Source organism: Ipomoea triloba, chromosome 15 (assembly GCF_003576645.1).
Source record: "Ipomoea triloba cultivar NCNSP0323 chromosome 15, ASM357664v1".
NCBI classification, from domain to species: Eukaryota; Viridiplantae; Streptophyta; class Magnoliopsida; order Solanales; family Convolvulaceae; genus Ipomoea; species Ipomoea triloba.
Genome location: NC_044930.1, coordinates 16,856,832 through 16,875,862, shown reverse-complemented (window position 1 = coordinate 16,875,862; position 19,031 = coordinate 16,856,832). Strand labels below are relative to the sequence as shown.

The 19,031-nt window shown below is 35.9% G+C and overlaps 2 protein-coding genes across 2 annotated transcripts; one reads left to right on the top strand and one right to left on the bottom strand.

Annotated features, from left to right (window-relative positions):
• The first annotated feature begins 7,884 nt into the window (after nucleotides 1-7,884).
• Nucleotides 7,885-14,061, top strand: LOC116006621 (protein root UVB sensitive 6). Its single transcript, XM_031247061.1, has 14 exons — nucleotides 7,885-8,363; nucleotides 8,839-8,937; nucleotides 9,049-9,162; nucleotides 9,885-9,956; nucleotides 10,088-10,198; nucleotides 10,283-10,402; nucleotides 11,004-11,105; nucleotides 11,208-11,280; nucleotides 12,232-12,315; nucleotides 12,393-12,457; nucleotides 12,584-12,685; nucleotides 12,768-12,947; nucleotides 13,444-13,523; nucleotides 13,611-14,061. The coding sequence occupies exons 1-13, from the start codon at nucleotides 8,055-8,057 to the stop codon at nucleotides 13,507-13,509; spliced, it is 1,497 nt and encodes a 498-aa protein (XP_031102921.1). The 5' UTR covers nucleotides 7,885-8,054; the 3' UTR covers nucleotides 13,510-13,523; nucleotides 13,611-14,061.
• A 2,331-nt stretch (nucleotides 14,062-16,392) lies between these two features.
• LOC116006622 (zinc-finger homeodomain protein 3-like) lies at nucleotides 16,393-18,363 on the bottom strand. The gene has a single exon (XM_031247063.1). The coding sequence runs from the start codon at nucleotides 17,628-17,630 to the stop codon at nucleotides 16,758-16,760; it is 873 nt and encodes a 290-aa protein (XP_031102923.1). The 5' UTR covers nucleotides 17,631-18,363; the 3' UTR covers nucleotides 16,393-16,757.
• Between the last annotated feature and the right edge of the window lie 668 nt (nucleotides 18,364-19,031).

Sequence of the window (19,031 nt, the reverse complement as noted above, 5' to 3'; positions counted from 1 at the left end):
ACCAAGTACTATAAATTCTACCAGCAGGTCGGGCACGACACGAGTGAGTGCAATGTACAAAAGTGAAAATTTGAGGAACTCATCATCTAGAGGGGTTACTTCAACCAATTTTTCAAGCGCCCCAGGATATAGTAGTCGCGACACAACCATCCAAAAACTGTGTAGAGGAAGAGTGATGACTCCAAACCACACCTTTTACACGAAGAAGAGAAAGTATGGCTAAATATCAAAGTAAGAGGAAAATGAGATAGAGGAAGGACCTAGGTAAGATAAGAAGCGGACCAAGCATTTCATTTACGGTGGGCCCGCCAAAGGTAATGCACCCGCTGAAAGGAAAAAGTGGAGCCGCCAATTATACGTAGGATAGGTTACACGTTTTCTAAGGGAAAAGAAACAAAAGTTCAAGGTTATCATCTTACTAACGATGACCTCCCCGAGGATACACTGCCCTATCGGGATGTGCTGGTGATCAAGATGGACATCAAAGACATGATAGTGCATCGCATACTAGTGGAAATAGAGAATTTGGTTAATGTGATGTACTACGATGCCTTCACACAGTTGGGGCTGGCTAGGAGCCAATTGAAGGAGGTGTGGACGACCCTTTCCGGGTTTATTGGGAACTTGATTGAAATAGAGGGGTCTTTGATCTTGCGGTGGCGATAAGCGCCTATCCCAACGTTTTCAAGTTAGAAGTGGAATTTATCATAGTAAGATTATCTTTCGTGTATAATGTCATCTTAGGATTACTAGCGCTAGAGGTCCTCAAAGCGATAATGTCAATAAAACACTTTTGCATGAAGTTTCCCACTTCGGGTGGGATAGGGGTCGTTAAAGGAGACCAAAGAGAAACCCATAGTTGTTACCTAAGGCCGTGTAAGAAAATCAACCAGAAAGACTTAAGGGTCCACACTATAGCAGAAAAAATGTTTAACAGTGACGAAGCTTGGCCCTACGCCAAGCCCGTGGCAAAGACGGAAGATATAACACTAGACCCCGCCTGCCTAGACCGAGTGGTAAAAATTGGAACCAACTTAGCCCCCAAGTTGAATAAAAAAGACTACCAATTCTAGCCAACAATTATTAAAAATCTATTTTATAATCAAATATGTTATTTTACCACTCAGGTTTAGAACTTTTAAACAATTACGAATTCAAGAATTCTAAATGGCAATTTAGTGCATTGAAAACTGAACAACAGATCATTTTTGTACAATTAATCAAAACAGTATCATGACAATAGAAGACATATAAATAGTGTAGCACAAAAGATAATCAAATTAGATCTCACAATTCTTGAAGAACCAAAACTTCAATTATTCTTGGGTTGGAAAATAAACTTAGCAGAACATCATAACGAAATATTTACAACAAGAAAGGAAAACAAAAACTAGTATGTGAAAATTGATTGCCCTGCTACTGAAAAATCTCCCCTATTTATACTAATTTCAGCACCCTAATCAACTAAAAACAACCCTAATTTCCATAACATCCACAAAATATTACATTCTTCAACCACATAAACTCTGAAAAATAAATAATACTCCGTATTTATTTTTCGCACCAAAGAAAATTAACATAGTAAGCTATAGTTGCTCCAACCTCTGCATCAATTTGCTTTTGTCTGTTCGTAAGAGTTCGTGGGTGAAGTTGGTAGAAGCCATTCGTCATTCAGTAGCGATGTCGTCGTTGCAATTTTTGGAAGATGTTTGAAGAAGAAGTCTCGCCTTGCTGTCGCCGATTCTGATGTCTACGTACATATAGAGCTTATAAGGGAAAAAATAATAAAGGACAAATATGTTAAATGAAGTTTGGGCTGCTGAAATTATAAAACAATTAGAGATTTAAGTTGGGCGAACTAATTAAAACAATATAAAGGAAAATAATTAGCCCAAATCATCAACTAAGCCTAATTCGTACTCCATATTAATTTATTCAATCCTAATAGTAAAACAAATATTCATTAAGCCTAATTATTCAATTATTATTATTATATTAGTACAAAATATAAAATAAAGTTCAAAATAAATATAATATAAAATAAATAAAACTAATTTATTATAAAAACTAATCTAAATTAAATATAAAGATAGTACTTATCAAGAGCGAAGATAGTGGACATCATCCATCGCTTCAGCAAGGTGTTTTCATAGGGACTTGAGGACATGCCAGGCATAGATAGAGATATCATAACCCACAAGCTGGATGTAGATCCAACCAAAAAGCCAATACATCAAAGATAGATATACCTCTAGAAAGAACGAAGGGACTTTGTGAAGAAAGAGGTGGTTGCACTGCTACAAGTGGGACACATCAAAGAAATTTACTACCCTTAGTGGTTGAGCAACGAAGTCCTGGCTCCTAAAGATTTTATTTGGAGGATGTGTGTGGACTACACGGACCTTAATGGAGCCTACCCCATGGACCAATTTCTGTTGTCAAACATTGATCAACTGGTGGAAAAAATCGCAGGTTGCGAATTGATGAGTTACATGCATGAGGAGGACGTCGAGAAGACTACCTTCATCACCCCATATGGAGTATTCTACTACTTGGTCATGCCTTTTGGCCTAAAAAATTATGGGGCCACCTACACTCTCTTGGTGGCAAAACTATTCGGGACGGTGTTTGGTTGGAATATGGAAGCTTATGTGGATGGCATGATCGTCAAGAGCCGCAAGGCCATCTCCCACATTGAGGATCTTAGTGAGGTATTTTCCATCATGAAAAAATTTAACTTACATTTGAACCCAAAAAAATTCACCTTTTATGGTTCAAAAGGGATAAGTTTTTGGGCTTTATGATCACTAAGAGTGGGATAGAGTCAAACCGGGAAAAGATGAGGGTCATCCTTGACATGGAGCCCCCGCGGTCCATTAAGGAAATCTAAAAGTTCAATGGTCGACTGATGGCCCTAGGTCAATTCTTATCTAATAAGTCGGCTGAGTGGTCCCTCATGTTCTTCCAAACTTTAAAGAAAAGTAAAGGGTTCGAGTGGATCCCAAACTGCTAGGCAACGTTCAAGGAGTTGAAGAAGTATTTGTTGTCCTTGCCCTTGCTTGTGAAGCCTGAGGTAGGAAATACCTTACTATTGTATTTAGATGTGTCATAGGGTGTGATCAGTTCCATGCTAACTAAAGAGGAAGGATGGACTCAGCGTCCTATTTATTACTACGTAACTAAAGCATTGCATGAGGCTAGGCTCCGATACACTGTGGTGGAGAATACTATATTTGCCATTGTTTTCAAAGAGGTTGGCCCACTATTTCTAAGCTCATTCAGTCCATGTACTCTCGTATCAGCTATTGGGAAGCTTTTTGCAGAATACAAACACCTTGGTCAGGATGGCAAGATAGGCCATGCACCTTAGCCATTTCAACATCGAGTTCAAGCCACGGCAAGCTATTAAAAGCCAATCTCTTGCAGACTTTATAATGGAGTGCACGACTCGAGAAGTGACGGAGCAGGTCGAGATTGAATACGGAAGATGGTGGACTTTATCCACAGATGGTTCCTCCAACAACAAAGGTTGCGATTGAGGGGTAGTGCTCATTACCCCTGAGGGATTCCGGGCTTACTATGCCCTATGGTTCTACTTCAAGCTATCCAATAACAAGGCACAATACGAATCCCTTCTTAATGGACTCCAACTAACAGTAGGGTTAAGGGCGGAAAGGATCCGCATACGCTGCAATTCCAAGTTGGTGGTGGGTTGGGTAACTAGCAAATATGAGGCTACTGAAGGTAATATACAAAGGTACAAAGATGCGGTGTTAAAAGCTCTATGTGAGTTCAAGGGGTATGAGATCCACTATGTGTCTTGTGACTAGAATGCTGATGCCGGCATGCTTTCCAAATTGGAGTGCCAAGTCACATCTTGAAAATTGCTCAAGTGGAAGACTTAAAGACTTTGAACATCGATGTCTCTTGGGTTTGCCTTGTGTAGGCTAGAGAACCATGTTGGATCGACGATATCATAAGATATAATTTAGTGGCACCTTGCTGCAAGATGAGGAAGACTTCATGTTAACAAAACTAAGGGCACCTAACTATGTTATTTTAGACGATAATCTTTACAAGCGGTCCTATAATAGCACACTTTTGATGTGCTTGTACCCAAATAGGCCTGAGCTAATGATGAAGGAAGCCCATGAAAGAGTGTGCTCAGTGCACCAAGGGGCATACACCATTGCACAAAGAATCATGCTGCAAGGGTTCTTTTGGCCCAAGATGTGGAGGGATTATGTTGAGCATGCTTAGTGGTGCCCAAAGTATCAAGAGTTCTAGAAGCTTCTAGGATAACCCACAATCAATTACACTCCAATCAGCATAGTATTCCCTTTTTTCAAATGGGGAATTGACTTGGTGGGCACTCTACGGGCTTAGGAAGTAGAAGGTATATCACTGTTGCAGTGGATTATTTCACTAAGTTGGTAGAAGCAAAGCCCTTGGCCAGTATCACGACAACAGGATGAAAGGAGAGAGGCGACGTTCTGTCGAATGGAAAACTACAACCGCTAACTCAAATCTTACCACCATGCAAGAGTGCAGTCTTAGATTTTTAGATGGGCGAGTATCTGCCAATGAGGAGAAAAGCAAGCCAACCTTTAGAAGGGAGAAAACTCGTGAAAAAGCGGGAAGGGCCCTACATCATTGTTGAGATTGTTTGCCAGGGCACTTACAAATTGAAGACGGTGAGAGGTAGGATAGTCGATAAGGTATTGAACTCGGAGCACTGAATAAAATTTTATCAATAACATTTTCCTATAATACCATAGTCTGCCTATAGATGTAAGTGATTAATCATGGTCCGCCTAAACTATCATCTTGAATAAATATTATTGTTATTATTGTAATCCTCCTTTGAGAAATCATGCCTATACCTCAAAAAAATAATAATAACAAAAATACAAATAAATAGTTGAGGTCATGCATCGGCAGGCAGTTGAGACATCGCCTCAATAGTGTCAGTCGAGGCCTTACCCCGACCAAACAAAAAAATGGGCAATTGAGGCCTTGCCTCAGCAAAAAAAAAAAACCAGAGCTTTCAACAAATTCGACAATTATATAATAGTAAGAAAATAAAATAATCGCTTTATTACGTGTGAAAATTTGTTCAAAATATGAAAAATTTCAAAGACATATGAAGTTTTGTGGCAAGTTACTCGTCGTCCAAGCCATCTTTAACAACTATCTGCTCCAAGGGAAGACTTGGGGCGACACGGCGACACCTATGTCAAGTCAAGGCGATTGCCCAGATACTAGTACCCACTCCAACAACTACAATCTATTTATTCAACGAACCAAATAATATAATATAATTTATCTTTTAAAAGTTCTAAAAAGTAAAATTAAATTTATAATTCGTACATTAAGAAATTTTTAAAATTTGAAGAAGACTAATAATAACAAATACGTAATCATTTTTTCCTTTTTGGCTTTAGGAAGACTAATAATAGCTAATACGTGAGCAATTTGATTTTTATTTATTATTAATCATTAATTATAAAACAAAAATAAAATCTCTAATGAGATCATCTTGATTTTTTCATAAATATTATACTTTTGCTCGTAAATATTATTGATGGATATCCTCTAAATGGTGTACCCAACCTGGAGGGCTTAGGTATCTGGAGCCCGCCGACCAACTTCCCTTTTTTAGCTCGTGTAGTGGGTCGAGTGCAAAGGCTCAAGTAGCCCGGCTGATGTAGGTAATCAGGTCGCGGTGCCTGATTGGGTGCGGTCTCATAGGCGGTGATATCAGGGGAACCGTGGACTATAGCGGATTTGAGAGGATTCTTTCCTAATTTAGATTTGACAATTATTTATGGTGGTTTGGCACTTTAAGTAGCTTTCTTAATATTAAATTTCTTAAGTTTCTTTCTTGTTTCCTTTTCAATGCCTATTAGCTAGTCTTATATAAATACCTCCTTGGGTCATATTGTTAAGGGTTTTGATTTTAATACAAGTACAATTATTCTGTCCAATTGCTCTTGCGTTTCATATTATTATTTTCCCTAAATTTTACGGTAGTGTTTGCTAGCCGAGATTATCATTGTAGTCGTAAAACCAACAATTATAGTTCCTCTCAAAAGTAACTCCTTAACTCCTAAATATTATATTTTAATTTAAAAATATTACAGTTTTACGCTTTCCCTTATGAGTATAATCAATTTATTAATGATTAATATTACACTTTTCCAGCCAAAGACCTTGTGGTTTAGTGGCACCCGGTTGCACCCTCAAAAATAAAAATATTACACTTTTCCTTATAAGTATTATGTTTTCTTTATAAGTAATAATCAATTAATTTATCCTGATTAGTATTACAATTTTTTTTCATGAATAACTCTTTAATTTCTAAATACTAGATTTTGATTCAAAAGTATTACACTTATATCGAAATGAATTACATTTTTTCTTCATACATAACAATTAATTTATTTTTATCTTATATTATATTTTCCACAAAAGTATTTTATGAGTTAATTTAATTTTTGATCTTAGATTTATAGGGGTCAGTTCATTTTTAATCATTTTTTATCGGAACATCCACAGTTGATCCTAGTATTATTGTGGTATGACCATTATTGGTCCTTTGCCAACAAAATTGTTCAAATGTCGTTAAATACAAAGACATTTCGATCATTTTTTATACAAAATAAGTTGACCCCGTTATATTTTTATATTTATTTATTTTTTTTGAAAAAATTCATAATTGAAGACTGAAATAGCTTTGTATTATTTAACGGTATTAAAACTGTTTTGTCAATAGAGGACAAAAGTAGTCATGCCACAATAATATTAAGACCAAATGTGAATATTCTAATAAAAAAGACTAAATGAACTAACACCTATAAATCTATGACAAAAAAAAAAAAATTAACTCTAACTTTATCTAAACTCAACCTATCTCATGAAAAAGAATTCGCGAGCCTAGCCCATATAGGCAGCTCAACTGGTCACATGAGTGAAGTTTGAGAGAAGAATTCGTGAGGCTAAAATAAGAGTTAATTTCATTTCTGATCTTAGATTTATAGGTGATAGTCCACTTTTAATCTTTTTTATCAAAATATCCTCATTTGGTTCTAGTATTATTGTGGCATGATCATTTTTGATCATTCGTCAACAAAATCATTGAAATGCAGTTAAATACAAGAACATTTTGATCTTTTTTTTAATACAAAATAGATTGACCCGCTATATTTTTTATGTTTATTATTATTTTTTTAAAAATCTATAATTGAAGATTTAAATTCCTTTGTATTTATCGAAATTTAAACTATTTTGTTGATATAGGATAAAAAATAATCATGTCATAATAATATTAAGATGAACAGTAAATATTAAAAAAAAAAGACTAAAAATAAATTACTACCTATAAATCTAGATTAAAAATGCACTTACAGTTAAGGCAATTGTGCATCAGGTGTATTTAAATTTTAAATTTTCTGGAAGAATTTGAGAATGAATTAGAGCAACATTATCAATGGTTTTTTTGGAGATAATGTCAGATCTTTTGCCATGTTGGAAGGAGAGAGGAGAAGAGAGAGAGGGTGAGGGAAGCTTCTGCAAATATGGAGATATTAGCACAGTAAATCTGACAAAATATTGAAGGAAGCTTCGCCGCTGTGCGCGTACAGCGCACAGCTGTGCCCACTGGTGCACCTGGCGCGCCTGACGTGATCTTTTATTTTTTATTTTTTTTGTTTTAAAAATCATTTTTGTTTTTTTTTTCTCCCTCCATTTTCTCTTTCCTAATCACACTTACAAAAACTTCTAAAATACCGCGAAATAACTCCATTGATGGTGATGCTCTTAGAGGCTTAGAGCTGGGGTGGGGTGGCTTACAGTTAGGCAATTGTGCATCACTCAGTCACTCACGCGCTCTTCTGTCGTCTCTTGCAACTCTCTCTGTCTCTCTTAAGCTCCGTCGCAAAAAAATAGTTAGGCTACCTCTACCTGTCCGTCGTCACTTCCAAAGCTCCCTTTGGTCTCCATAAAAGGATCTCGCATTTTCCAATTTCTCCATTTCTTTTCTCCCGCAATACGCCATGAAGCTCAAGCCTCCTTCCAACTCCGCCTCTCAAACCCTAACGGCCACCACCTCGTCTCATGACGCCCGCCTCCTCGTCCGCGAGACGCTCCGGATTAGCGCCAATCTCGCCTCCGCGCCTCCTTCCTCCGTCCCAACGGAGCCGCTGCTGCTTGATACCAGCTCCAGATTGCTGTGCTGCGAGGAGATCGACGGCCGCATGTGGAAATACTTCCCGGATGGCAGTGTCAGTTGCGGGGCGATGCAACCGAAGAAGAAGAGCTCGATTCGTGCTGTTGGATTGCACAGTCCTCAAACTCCCATAGATGTTAGTTTCCTTCCGCTTAGATTAAGTTTATGCCTAAATTTGATTTCTGCTTCTTCAGACTTTAAACTAACTTTTGGATTGATTGCTTGCATGTGTTGTTTTTTGTTAGTAGTAAATAAAACTAACTTCACTTCGTAACAACAGTTTCTCTGCTTTGCATACATTTTAATATTTTCTAATTGACATTGCCTGTAACTGACTCTTGTATGTTGAAATTGATTTCGATTCTTCTAGTGGGACTTTCTATTCTCTTACTAGAAAGACAGAATTACAGTAACAATTAAGTTACACTCATGACCTTGACATAAGTGAATCCTTTTACGGTCCTTGTGAAACACTTTTGCGAGTAATATACTCCATGATATCGATTGCATATTTTAATGTCAATTTCAAGTCCTTTTTCTTTCTTCTACTTTTAAGAATACACCTTCAAGAATCATTGCCAATTTTTCTACTTATTTTCTATTTTGTGCAGGATTTGATGGCATTCGTGAGATCTTATGTGGTTCCGGAAGGGTTCCCGGATAGTGTTATGCCTTCTTATGTGCCATACATGAGTTGGAGGGCTCTAAAGGTATTATATGAGGACTACAATTCAACATGATTATCTGGTAGCATGCTTTTAACATTTATTGAGTTGCTTCTTTTAATCATTCAAATATTATGTTTGATGTTTCTGTTGCAGTACTTTTGTGGAGGAGCAATGAGTGTTTTTACAACACAAACACTCTTAGGTTCAGTTGGAGTATCCAAAAATAGAGCTACCCAGAGTGCTGTAGCTATCAACTGGATACTCAAGGTGCATTCAACTTTCTGTGAAAATTGACACGCATAAGTTTCTAATAATGAGAAATTCACCTGTGTGCCATGTTTTGAAGTTTACTTCAGTTTATTAGCTGTGAAGAATGTTAGTTGAGCTTATCCTCTTTGCACTTGTACACTTGCACCTTGCTGCATATACATGTTTCTTTGAAGTTAATTGTATGCTTCTTAAACCCTAATCTGTAAAATGCAGTTTCCTTTTTTGTTAATGTCTAAAATTTCCATGATAACCTCAACAAGCAGTTGTTGACTCTGTGATTAGCTACTGTGTGAATACGAAGGGATATCCTAGTATCTCCCTTTTTTTATGGACAAAAAGGTGCACTTTAGGGCTATATTTTAGATTGCATTATTTGTATTTCGAAAAGATCAAAAGCATTTCACCCATTTCACCCATTCACATATGCCAATCAAATTGAATGTCAAAACATAGTAAATATAGAAACGTCTTCAGGTCTTATTACAAAATTGTTTATCCTCACTCCTGAAATATCAAAGTCCTTCATTGAGTCATTGTTCTTTTTTTTTTTTTTCTTCAATCTTTCATCAAGTGAAACTGAGTTCTAAAATGTATTATGTTGGCAATTTCTAATATGTATGTTCATACTATAATTTCTCTGTTGTTTAAAATGTAAACCTGTTAAATAAATATACTATTGTATCCCATATACACAAATTAAAAGGTTGTGGAAATTGTAGGATGGTGCAGGCCGGGTTGGAAAGATGCTTTTTGCCCGTCAAGGAAAGAAATTTGATTATGATCTAAAACAGGTATTTATTTTCTATGTTACCCTTTTTCTGTTTCTTGTTTGTTGTATTTTTCCTTTGGTGGGGGGTTTGGGTCGTATTTTTTAGTTCTGTTGACTAATTTGTTCTCTCTACTGTAATGTTATCTTTATCAGCTTAGGTTCACAGGGGATCTCCTTATGCAGTTGGGTGCTGCTGTAGAACTGGCAACTTCTGCTTTTCCGCAGCTTTTTCTTCCTTTAGCCTGTGCAGCCAATGTGGCCAAGGTTTATAATTTTGTCTTGCCTACAATGCAGTTTAACTTGCAATTTTGATATTCAACCAATATACACCTTTTTTTTTTTTGGTAGAATGTTGCTGCAGTCACATCAACATCAACTCGTACTCCTATATACAAGGCCTTTGCTAAAGGAGAAAACATTGGTGATGTAACTGCTAAAGGAGAGTGTGTGGCCAATCTTGCCGATTTGGTATGCTACTCCAATTTATTTCTCTTTTATTGGTGGTCACTGGTTATGAGCATGTTGGTTAGATAACTAATAATCCAGGACTCTTGTCCTGGTTTTAACTCAATAAATTCCTCAGATCAAATAAATTCAACTATGCTTTGAACACAACCTAGTTTGGCTGGGCTAATTTATAGATGTGTCGATTGAAAAGTTATATTCTAGCCATTTAACCTTTTATGGCATTTGCTTACTTATTTCGTGCTCTCTTACACTAGTTTAATATTTGAATTTAACATTGTTTCTTGCTTGTAATTAGAGCACCTGTCTTATTTCATTTTTATTGGCTATTTCATTACATTCGTAGTGTTACTATTTGCTTTAGGTTGTACCTTACTGGTTTGCTGCTGCCTCTTAACCTGATAAAAAATGTAGACACTGTTATATCTAGTTACTTGGCAGAATTTAATTTTGAAAATGTTGAATGTAGAAAATGGTAGTACATGGGCATTTACCTTTGGGAGTTACCAGGAGGAATAGATGTTCATGAACTCAAATTTTGTATTATATTCTGGAATTGAACTTTCCAGTTTAATTCAGTTCTTTTTTTCTATTATTTGTGAAGCTTGGCACTGGGATGAGCATCATGATATCCAAAAGAAACCCATCCTTAGTGACTACATTTTCCATCCTTTCATTTGGTTATCTTTTCAGCTCTTACCAAGAGGTTGGTGTGGATATATTTGAATTCCAATAGTCAAATGTTTTTTAAAGTTTTTTCACCATTGATTCATTATCAATTGGCATGGTGTGGGGTTTTTTTTCCTAGGTAAAATCTGTTGTATTGTGTACTCTAAATCGTGCAAGATTTACTGTTGCAGTTGAATCCTTCCTGAAGACAGGTTAGATCACTGTGCTTCTGGTCTCTACCCTTTTATGGGACTGCATTGCTAGGATTGCATGTCTATTCACTAACAGTTAGTCAAGTTTTAATCTCAAGACAAGATGTACTATTAGATATGGGATCTATATAATTGTACTGCTTCTGTGAAGATGCATGCCAAAAAAGATGATTTGGTCCCCATTTTACAAATCTTATAATTATTGGGTTATGATTATAATTTATTATTATGGATTATGAATATTTGTTTAAATAAGCTAAAAGGCATTGTACAATCCATAATCGTTGCTGAACTTATATGAAGTGGATTATTATTATTATTATTATTATTATTATTATTATAATCTTAAAAAAGCTTTTCTAAACGTCCCCTTAATCTGGTGGTTTCCTGTAAGGGTGTGTTTGGTAACCCGTATAATGACTTTCGAAAAATGTTTTCCGAGTTTTCGGTGTTTGGCAACGTCTGGAAAATGCGGTCAACGGAAAATATTTTCCGTTGACCAAGGAAAATCGGTTCATTTTTCCGGAAAATGACTTGCGAAATTTTTTTTTTCCGTAAGTCATTTTCCGGAATCGCCAAAATGGCTGTTTTGCATGTTCTCAGCCAAAACCAAGCCATATCACCCATGGTCGTGGACCAAGAAGGTGGGGAAACCGCCGGAAACTTGTCGGTTCCATGTTTTTTTAATTTTTTTAAAAAAATAAATAACATTATTTAAATATTATTATAATTTTTTATATTTTAAATAAAATAATTACAATGTTTAATTTAATTATACAATTCTACCCATTTTCCATAAAATGAACCAAACACATAAAGACAGTTTTTCAGAATACATCCAAACACTAGAAATGAAACTATTTTCCGGAAAATGGTCCAGAAAACATTTTCCAGAAGTCATTTTCCTGCTTTCCAAACAGACCCTAAAACATTGTGCTTCTTGCTCTTTAGGTGGAGTTCCTACATTGAAGGAGGGAAATTCAATGGAAAAAGTATGCAACTTCCCATGGAAAAATCAGAGACCTATTGTTCTTGGTACATGCTAGAGCAACTTTCTGTTTGCATTTTTAATCTAACATTACAGAGTGAAACATTGTCGTAATTGCTTCCAGGACCAAGATTCAAAGAGGCGTTTCAAGATCCTGATTCATATCTTGCAGTGAAGCCTATTTTTGAGGTATCATATCTCATATGAAGCTGAGATATCACTTATTCACATTCTCATTTAAAATTGTGAATGCTAGTTGTGTTAAATTATTTTTTGTCTTGAAAAAATGCATGTCTATCTTTTTATTGTTAACAGAGGGAACAGTATATAGTGACGTACAATCCTTCGAAGAGGAATGTATATGCATTGCTCAAGAATCAAGCAAAATCTGATGATGTACTCAAAGCGGCTTTCCATGTGAGATTTCTGACTTTGATGATATGGTGCCTGCCCATGTCTTGGGTGTTTCTTTTTACCTAATTGTCCTTATATAATACAGGCACATATTCTTCTGCACTTCATCAATTCTTCCAATTATCAGTCTTCGTCCGGGAAAGAAATGCAGGGTGATCTCTCTTTTTCCTTGGCATCCAGTGCTGATCTTCATGCTCATGTTGCAGAATCTTATGAAATGGTCTCAGCTCTGTATGCACCTTTCAAGAGTAAGGCCAAAGAACAGGTGAGGGAAACATTGAATCCATGGGTTTTCTTCGGCATTGTTTTTTATTTTTATTTTTTCTGAATCAGAACCAATCATGTCAAAGTAATGTGGTGCCCTAAGTCTTAGGGACATGTCAAATGCTGGGCTGGCATATGTCCAGGCTTATCTGGCTTCTGTATCCAACACGATACATTAGCTCTCTAGTCATGTCTGTCAGTGAACCCTAGGGTTCACTGTGGTCTGTGGAGCTGTCAAATTTAACTGAGCTAGGATCTGACTGCATTTCAGTATTTCACTGTTGCCATGACTCTCAAGAGGCTTTGCTATTTCTTTTATGGGAAATAGTGTTTATAATTTGCATGGTAGGCAAGTTCCCTTTGAGCGGGCAACTATTTTGTCAGTTGATCTATGGTACACTGCATATCTGTCATTTACAAAATGAGCATTTGTACAGTCAAAATCAACATTAGTGATGTCATATTGTGTTGTTGATTGCTGTATATTCTTGGTGCAGGGGTGGGTAATGTCAGAATCACTGCTTAATCCTGGTCGAGCTCGCCTATGTGATTTGGCTGAATAAGATGTTTTCACCCGGTAATATATTTGTGTGAACATTAGCATCTGAGGTTGGATATAAAAATTTGATAAGCCTGCTTAGACAAGTAACACTCATTTGGACAGTAACAAGATCATCATGCCTTGAAAGAGTGTATCATGCAGAGCTTCCTGTCATGGCTTGCACAAACTACAGAATGCGTAAGAGCTGTAAACAGAGATGCAAGAAGATTCTACCTATATGATAGTAGGTTGCATTTCCGCAATGTAAGCAAGAAATAACCTGTCTCCTACCAGAGTTTCCAGCGTAATATATACCTATTACCACTTGGTGTAAATTTTGTCATGTTTGTTTTTCTATTAGGTGCTTTTGGCTGTTGTTACAGTATGAGGTGCATAATGTTTAGAGCATAACATGTATGCTTATATTATGATTTGCGAGTGTGTTATGTAAACCCCTATTAGCATAAAAGTGTATATAGCATGCTTTTCTATAATAGGAATAGTGTGGAAACTCGATTAGCATAATGTATGGTATGGATTTGATAATTAGTCTGTCCCATTATTATCTTCAAAATTTTAAAAGAGGAGAATGTATTTTCTTTTGATTTTAAATAATAATATCATACACTACTCGGGACTCGATTTATTAGCTAAGTTATGAGCTTTGACTTTCGTATGTCTGGTAATTTAATATGGTAGGTTGAGAACAAATTAAAGACATGAAAACATATGGCATATATGAAAATGACGTATAAATGGATATTGCATGATCTGTCCAGTCAAGCATATAGAAATGGAGGATGAGAAAAATGAAGTAAAAAAAAAAAAAGTAATCTTTGGATTCTCAAAGAGAGAAGAGAGAGGACCACATGGGAGGGGGACAAGGGTCACAAGTCAGGGTGCGGTCGTTCACTGCCTAATGCTAATGGTAATGGTAATGTAAGGTAATAGGTGGTGGAACACAATTTCTAGCTTTGGATTTCTGGGTCACGTTTATCCCTTGAAACCTGTCTCTGTGGCCCATTATTTATTGCTCCCTTCCGCCTATGTTTTCCCTTTTAATCATCTCTTCAAAAATATAAATAAACAAACAAAAATTTATATTTTTACTTATTATATATTATTAATATATTATTAATTCGCCAATGACCTTGTGGTCTAGTGGCATCCGGTTGCACCTCATGGTCTCTTTGTCGGTTGAGAAAATAATACTACATTGTAACCGAATCAGTATCAACTGATAATAGATTTTTGCTAAAAATTTAAAACTATTTGACTAAATTAACGTAACTGAATTATGGATTGAATGAAAGTTATGAGTAAGTTAAAAGTAGGTTAGGAAGAGGGAATTTGAAGAGAAAAGACAAGTGTGCAGAATGACAATAAATAGGCGCTCTGCCACAATTAATCAGGCAACAGAAGATCATGCTTCCCATATTTATTATTTAGCTCTACTGCCTTTATCAACCTTTACTTCATTATTGTTGGTAAAAAAGTAAAAACAACTAATAATAAAATATGATATTTAAATAAGGAAAGGTAAAATATTTTATTTTATGTGTTTGCCTTAATAAAAAATAAAAAATAATTTTTTTTACCTTTTATTTCTTCAATTAATTTATTTAATTTTTGTGAATAAATTTTCATAAGTATAACGAATTATACTGAGTATGGTTAACACTTTATTATTGTTCGACACTTTAATTTCTTTTTAAAAAAAATTATAGAAAAATACTTTAAAAAAAAACTAATCGAAAAGACTTATGGGGCATTAGGTAAATAACTTTTAGCTGATAACTGTTAGATGATTGAGATAGTAGTGAGTTTGACTAGTTGATAGCACTAGCTAATTGTAGAAAAGTATGGTAAAATAGTTGATAGTTGATTAAATGCAAAATGACTTTATTAAAAAACTAATCGAAAAAGTTACTTTGAGTAGCTTTTTTAATTTTAGCATTTTAGAGCAATAAGCTATTACAAAAAAAGCTAATTAATCAAACACTCATATTGATTGTTTAACCAAGTCAAACAGCTAATAGTAGTCAAATAAGCCAAAATTGACTGATAAACTAACTATGTTATCAAACATGAACTTTGTATAAAATTAAAACATGTAAATGGAACAAAACCCTAGCAAAAGTTGCGAACAACCTTATAAATGGATGAAATGACCAAATAAAAGGTGAAAACAGATCTCCAAAATGTGCTACTGAAAGTTGAAACCAAATTAGATGGTTGCCCTAACTCATTTTATTCTTGATTTTGCCTTTCTTGTCTAATTATTGTCCCTTTTTGGCTTTTTGTCAAGGGAAACAATTAAACAACTACCCTAAATGAGAAAAAGAAAAAGAAAAATTAATCATTTACATCATGGGGTGGTGCCAGGCCCCTACTATAGCCCACACTCCATGAATAAATAGGATAATTAGCTGTTAAATATGAATGATGAAGTTATTAAAATATTAGTATATCAATGTATGTTTGTCCTTCTAACGACATCAACAATGTAGTATGCATAAAAATAAAAATAAAAAAAGCATATGTTTGACATGTAATATTTGATGCAGATCAATGGTGCAGAATGCGCTAGGCGGTAGTCAGGCGCTCGAGGGGCGTTTAGGGCCTAAAGCGTTTAAGTGGTGCCTAAGCGGTTGAGTCCTGAGTATATTGTCTTCATTTTTCTCACTTAGAGCTGAGAGTTGTTAAAGTGTTATAATTCTCCAAGTTAGTTAAATGCATATGTTAGATGGTTAGTTGAGTACATAGCTTAAGTAATACATTTGAAATTTGATGGCCTGTATGTTTGATATTAATTTTGATTTTATATAAGGTGGACCTTTTCATTAATATAATCAATTATATATTTCATCAAACGGTTGATAGGAAATTAAAAAAAAAAAAAAAATTGGGATGAAAGAAAAGTAATTATTGATGAATAGGCAAGCAAGAAAATGTTGAAAAGATGGAGTGCATCAAGCCAGTCTCTAAGCAATGCAACCAACAGGGAACAGCATGAACTATACTACTACTACTTTACTCTGATCTCTACTCCCTCCCTCTCCTTCATTCTCAGTATTATTTTAAATTATATTGAGAGCTAAAATCCTAATTCATACGACCATACCCAGCCAGCCACAAAGTGGAAAGCTTGCTAAATAAACACCAAAAGATATAGAACAAATTAAAAGAAGAGGGGAACAAAAGTTGGACATTAAATGATCATCAGTTGATGTTTGTTTATATGTATATATATAACTGTACTGATGACTTCTAGAGTTGAATTTGAGGAGGATTGGGATTGGGATTGGGATTGTTGGTTTTCTTGGCAAGGTTGTGCTTATTGTTGTGCATCCAAACCTTGAGGACCCTTCTCTTGACTCCAACTTCTTGGCAGAATTGTTGCACCACTGATTCCTCTTGTTTCTGTATCTTCCACCCTACTCTCTCAGCAAAGCTCAGCATTTTGTCCTTCTGTTCCTGGGTGAACTTTGTCCTGAATCTCTTCTTGACGCAGAGCTGGTGTGGTGGGCGTTGTTCTTCATGCTCATCTGACTCTGATGGCTGTAGCAGGGTGGCCATGTTGTAGGACATGATCATCTGATGGGGTACTGCTGCTGCTGCTGCTCTAGGGTACCCTCCTCCTCCTCCCAAAGGAGGCTCAGGCCCTGGCAATGCCTTGTGGTGGCCCACAAAGACTTTCCTCTTGATGCTGTTATGGTGGTAGCAGTCACAGGGCAGAGATAGAGGAGGGAGTGGCTCACCTTCAACCTCTTTCCTGTGGAAATTTCTATGGCAGTTGCAGGCTGAGCAAGTGAGAGCCTCAAGACTGCCCTCTTCACCACTGGGCATGAACTCACCACACCCATCAGTGGCATTGCCGCCCATGGAAGCAGCATGGTTCTTCAGACACTCTCTGTACCTCACCATCTTCTTGCTGGTGGTGATCACCAATTGGCTTTGGCTGTTGTTGTATGCAGCAGGTGGGTGATCAGCAATTGGGGGGCCATTGGAGGAAGGTGGGATTATTATGTGATTATTATTTGGGGGCTCATGATGATGCATTATCATGTGCTGCCCATGCCCATATGTGCTGTTTATCGGAATTGGCATTTCTCCATCTTCATGACTTGACGGAATTTCCATTCTAAGAGCTGAGAAAGAAGAGGATGTTTTTGGTTTGGAGACCAAAAGTGGAGTTATTCCAACCACCTAGCTTAATTACCTAGGGAATGGAAACTTAATTGTTTATTTAGACCAAATAAAAATGCCCCACTTAGCTTAGCTTGTTGAAATTCAGAGCAGCACACAAGTATGTGTACATTGAAGCTAAGGCTTGAAATTTTTCCCTTTTCCCTTATCACAAAGCGGCTAAGCTTGAAATAAACATACAGCACCAATGCAATGCAAGTTTACCTGGACTGGACTGGACTTCAAGACAGCCCCCAGAAAGTAGAAACTATATATCAAGATAGAGAAATAGCAATATAATATAATGGCTGAAGAAAGAAATTAAACAGTTTGTTTTTACAAGGAGGGAAGAAGAAGAAGAAGAAGAGCTACTAAACTAAACTAAACTAAACTAAACCAAGACTCTTCTGTGTGGTTTATTTCTCCTTTTGGGTTTTTGAAAACTAGTGTAAAAATCTTGACATTAAACCATCTTAGCTTGCCTAACAACTAACAGACAAAACTGCAATGAAGGGCGGGTAGCTAGTGCTGTTTAATTCCTAGCTGGATGGGACTAACAAAGTGGAGATAGATAGATTGTATGTTGTTTTGAGCTGATCTGATCACACAAATAATATTATACTACTAAGACATGGGTGTATGTATGTATGTGTTGAGGAAGAAGAAGGAGAAGAAAGATAGATAGATAGATGAGTTTTTGCTACTGAAGAAGCACTAAGCTAAGCATGAGCTTATTAGTAGTAGTGATGAGGCCCAAAAAGTGGTCGGCTTCCCCATGAGAGAGAAAGTCTTCAATTTTTATTTTTATTTTTCTTTTCTTTTGGTTACAGAAAAAAAAAAAGTTGAATGCAAGTGAAAATTTTGAAAGGGAAGATTAAAACAAAAATAAATAAATAAAGTGGGGTGATTGCTTTGCTTGCACTATCAGGAATCAAGTTTACTCCAATACAGACCAGTGTGTCAGAAAATGGGGAGAGGACAAAGGAGGAGAGAGAGACTGAGAGAGAGAGACAATTCTTGAAAAGAAATTGTCATTAAATTCATCATAATTAGGAAAATAATCTCCCACAACCTTTTTTTTTTTTTTAATTTCTAAAATCAGCTAATTAATTAGGTGAAAAAAATCGATAAATAATTATTTAATTAATTTTCTCTTATAATCTGGGAGTTTATAGTTGCATGAAGCACACAGATCTGAAGCAGCTACATTAGGGCAAACAAGAGATAACTGCTGCTGATCTTGCTGCCCATCTCTCTAAAAATTGTGACTTCTTGTTTGATATAAATGTAAATTTTAAACAAATCTAATTATATATATATATATATATATATATATATATATATATATATATATAT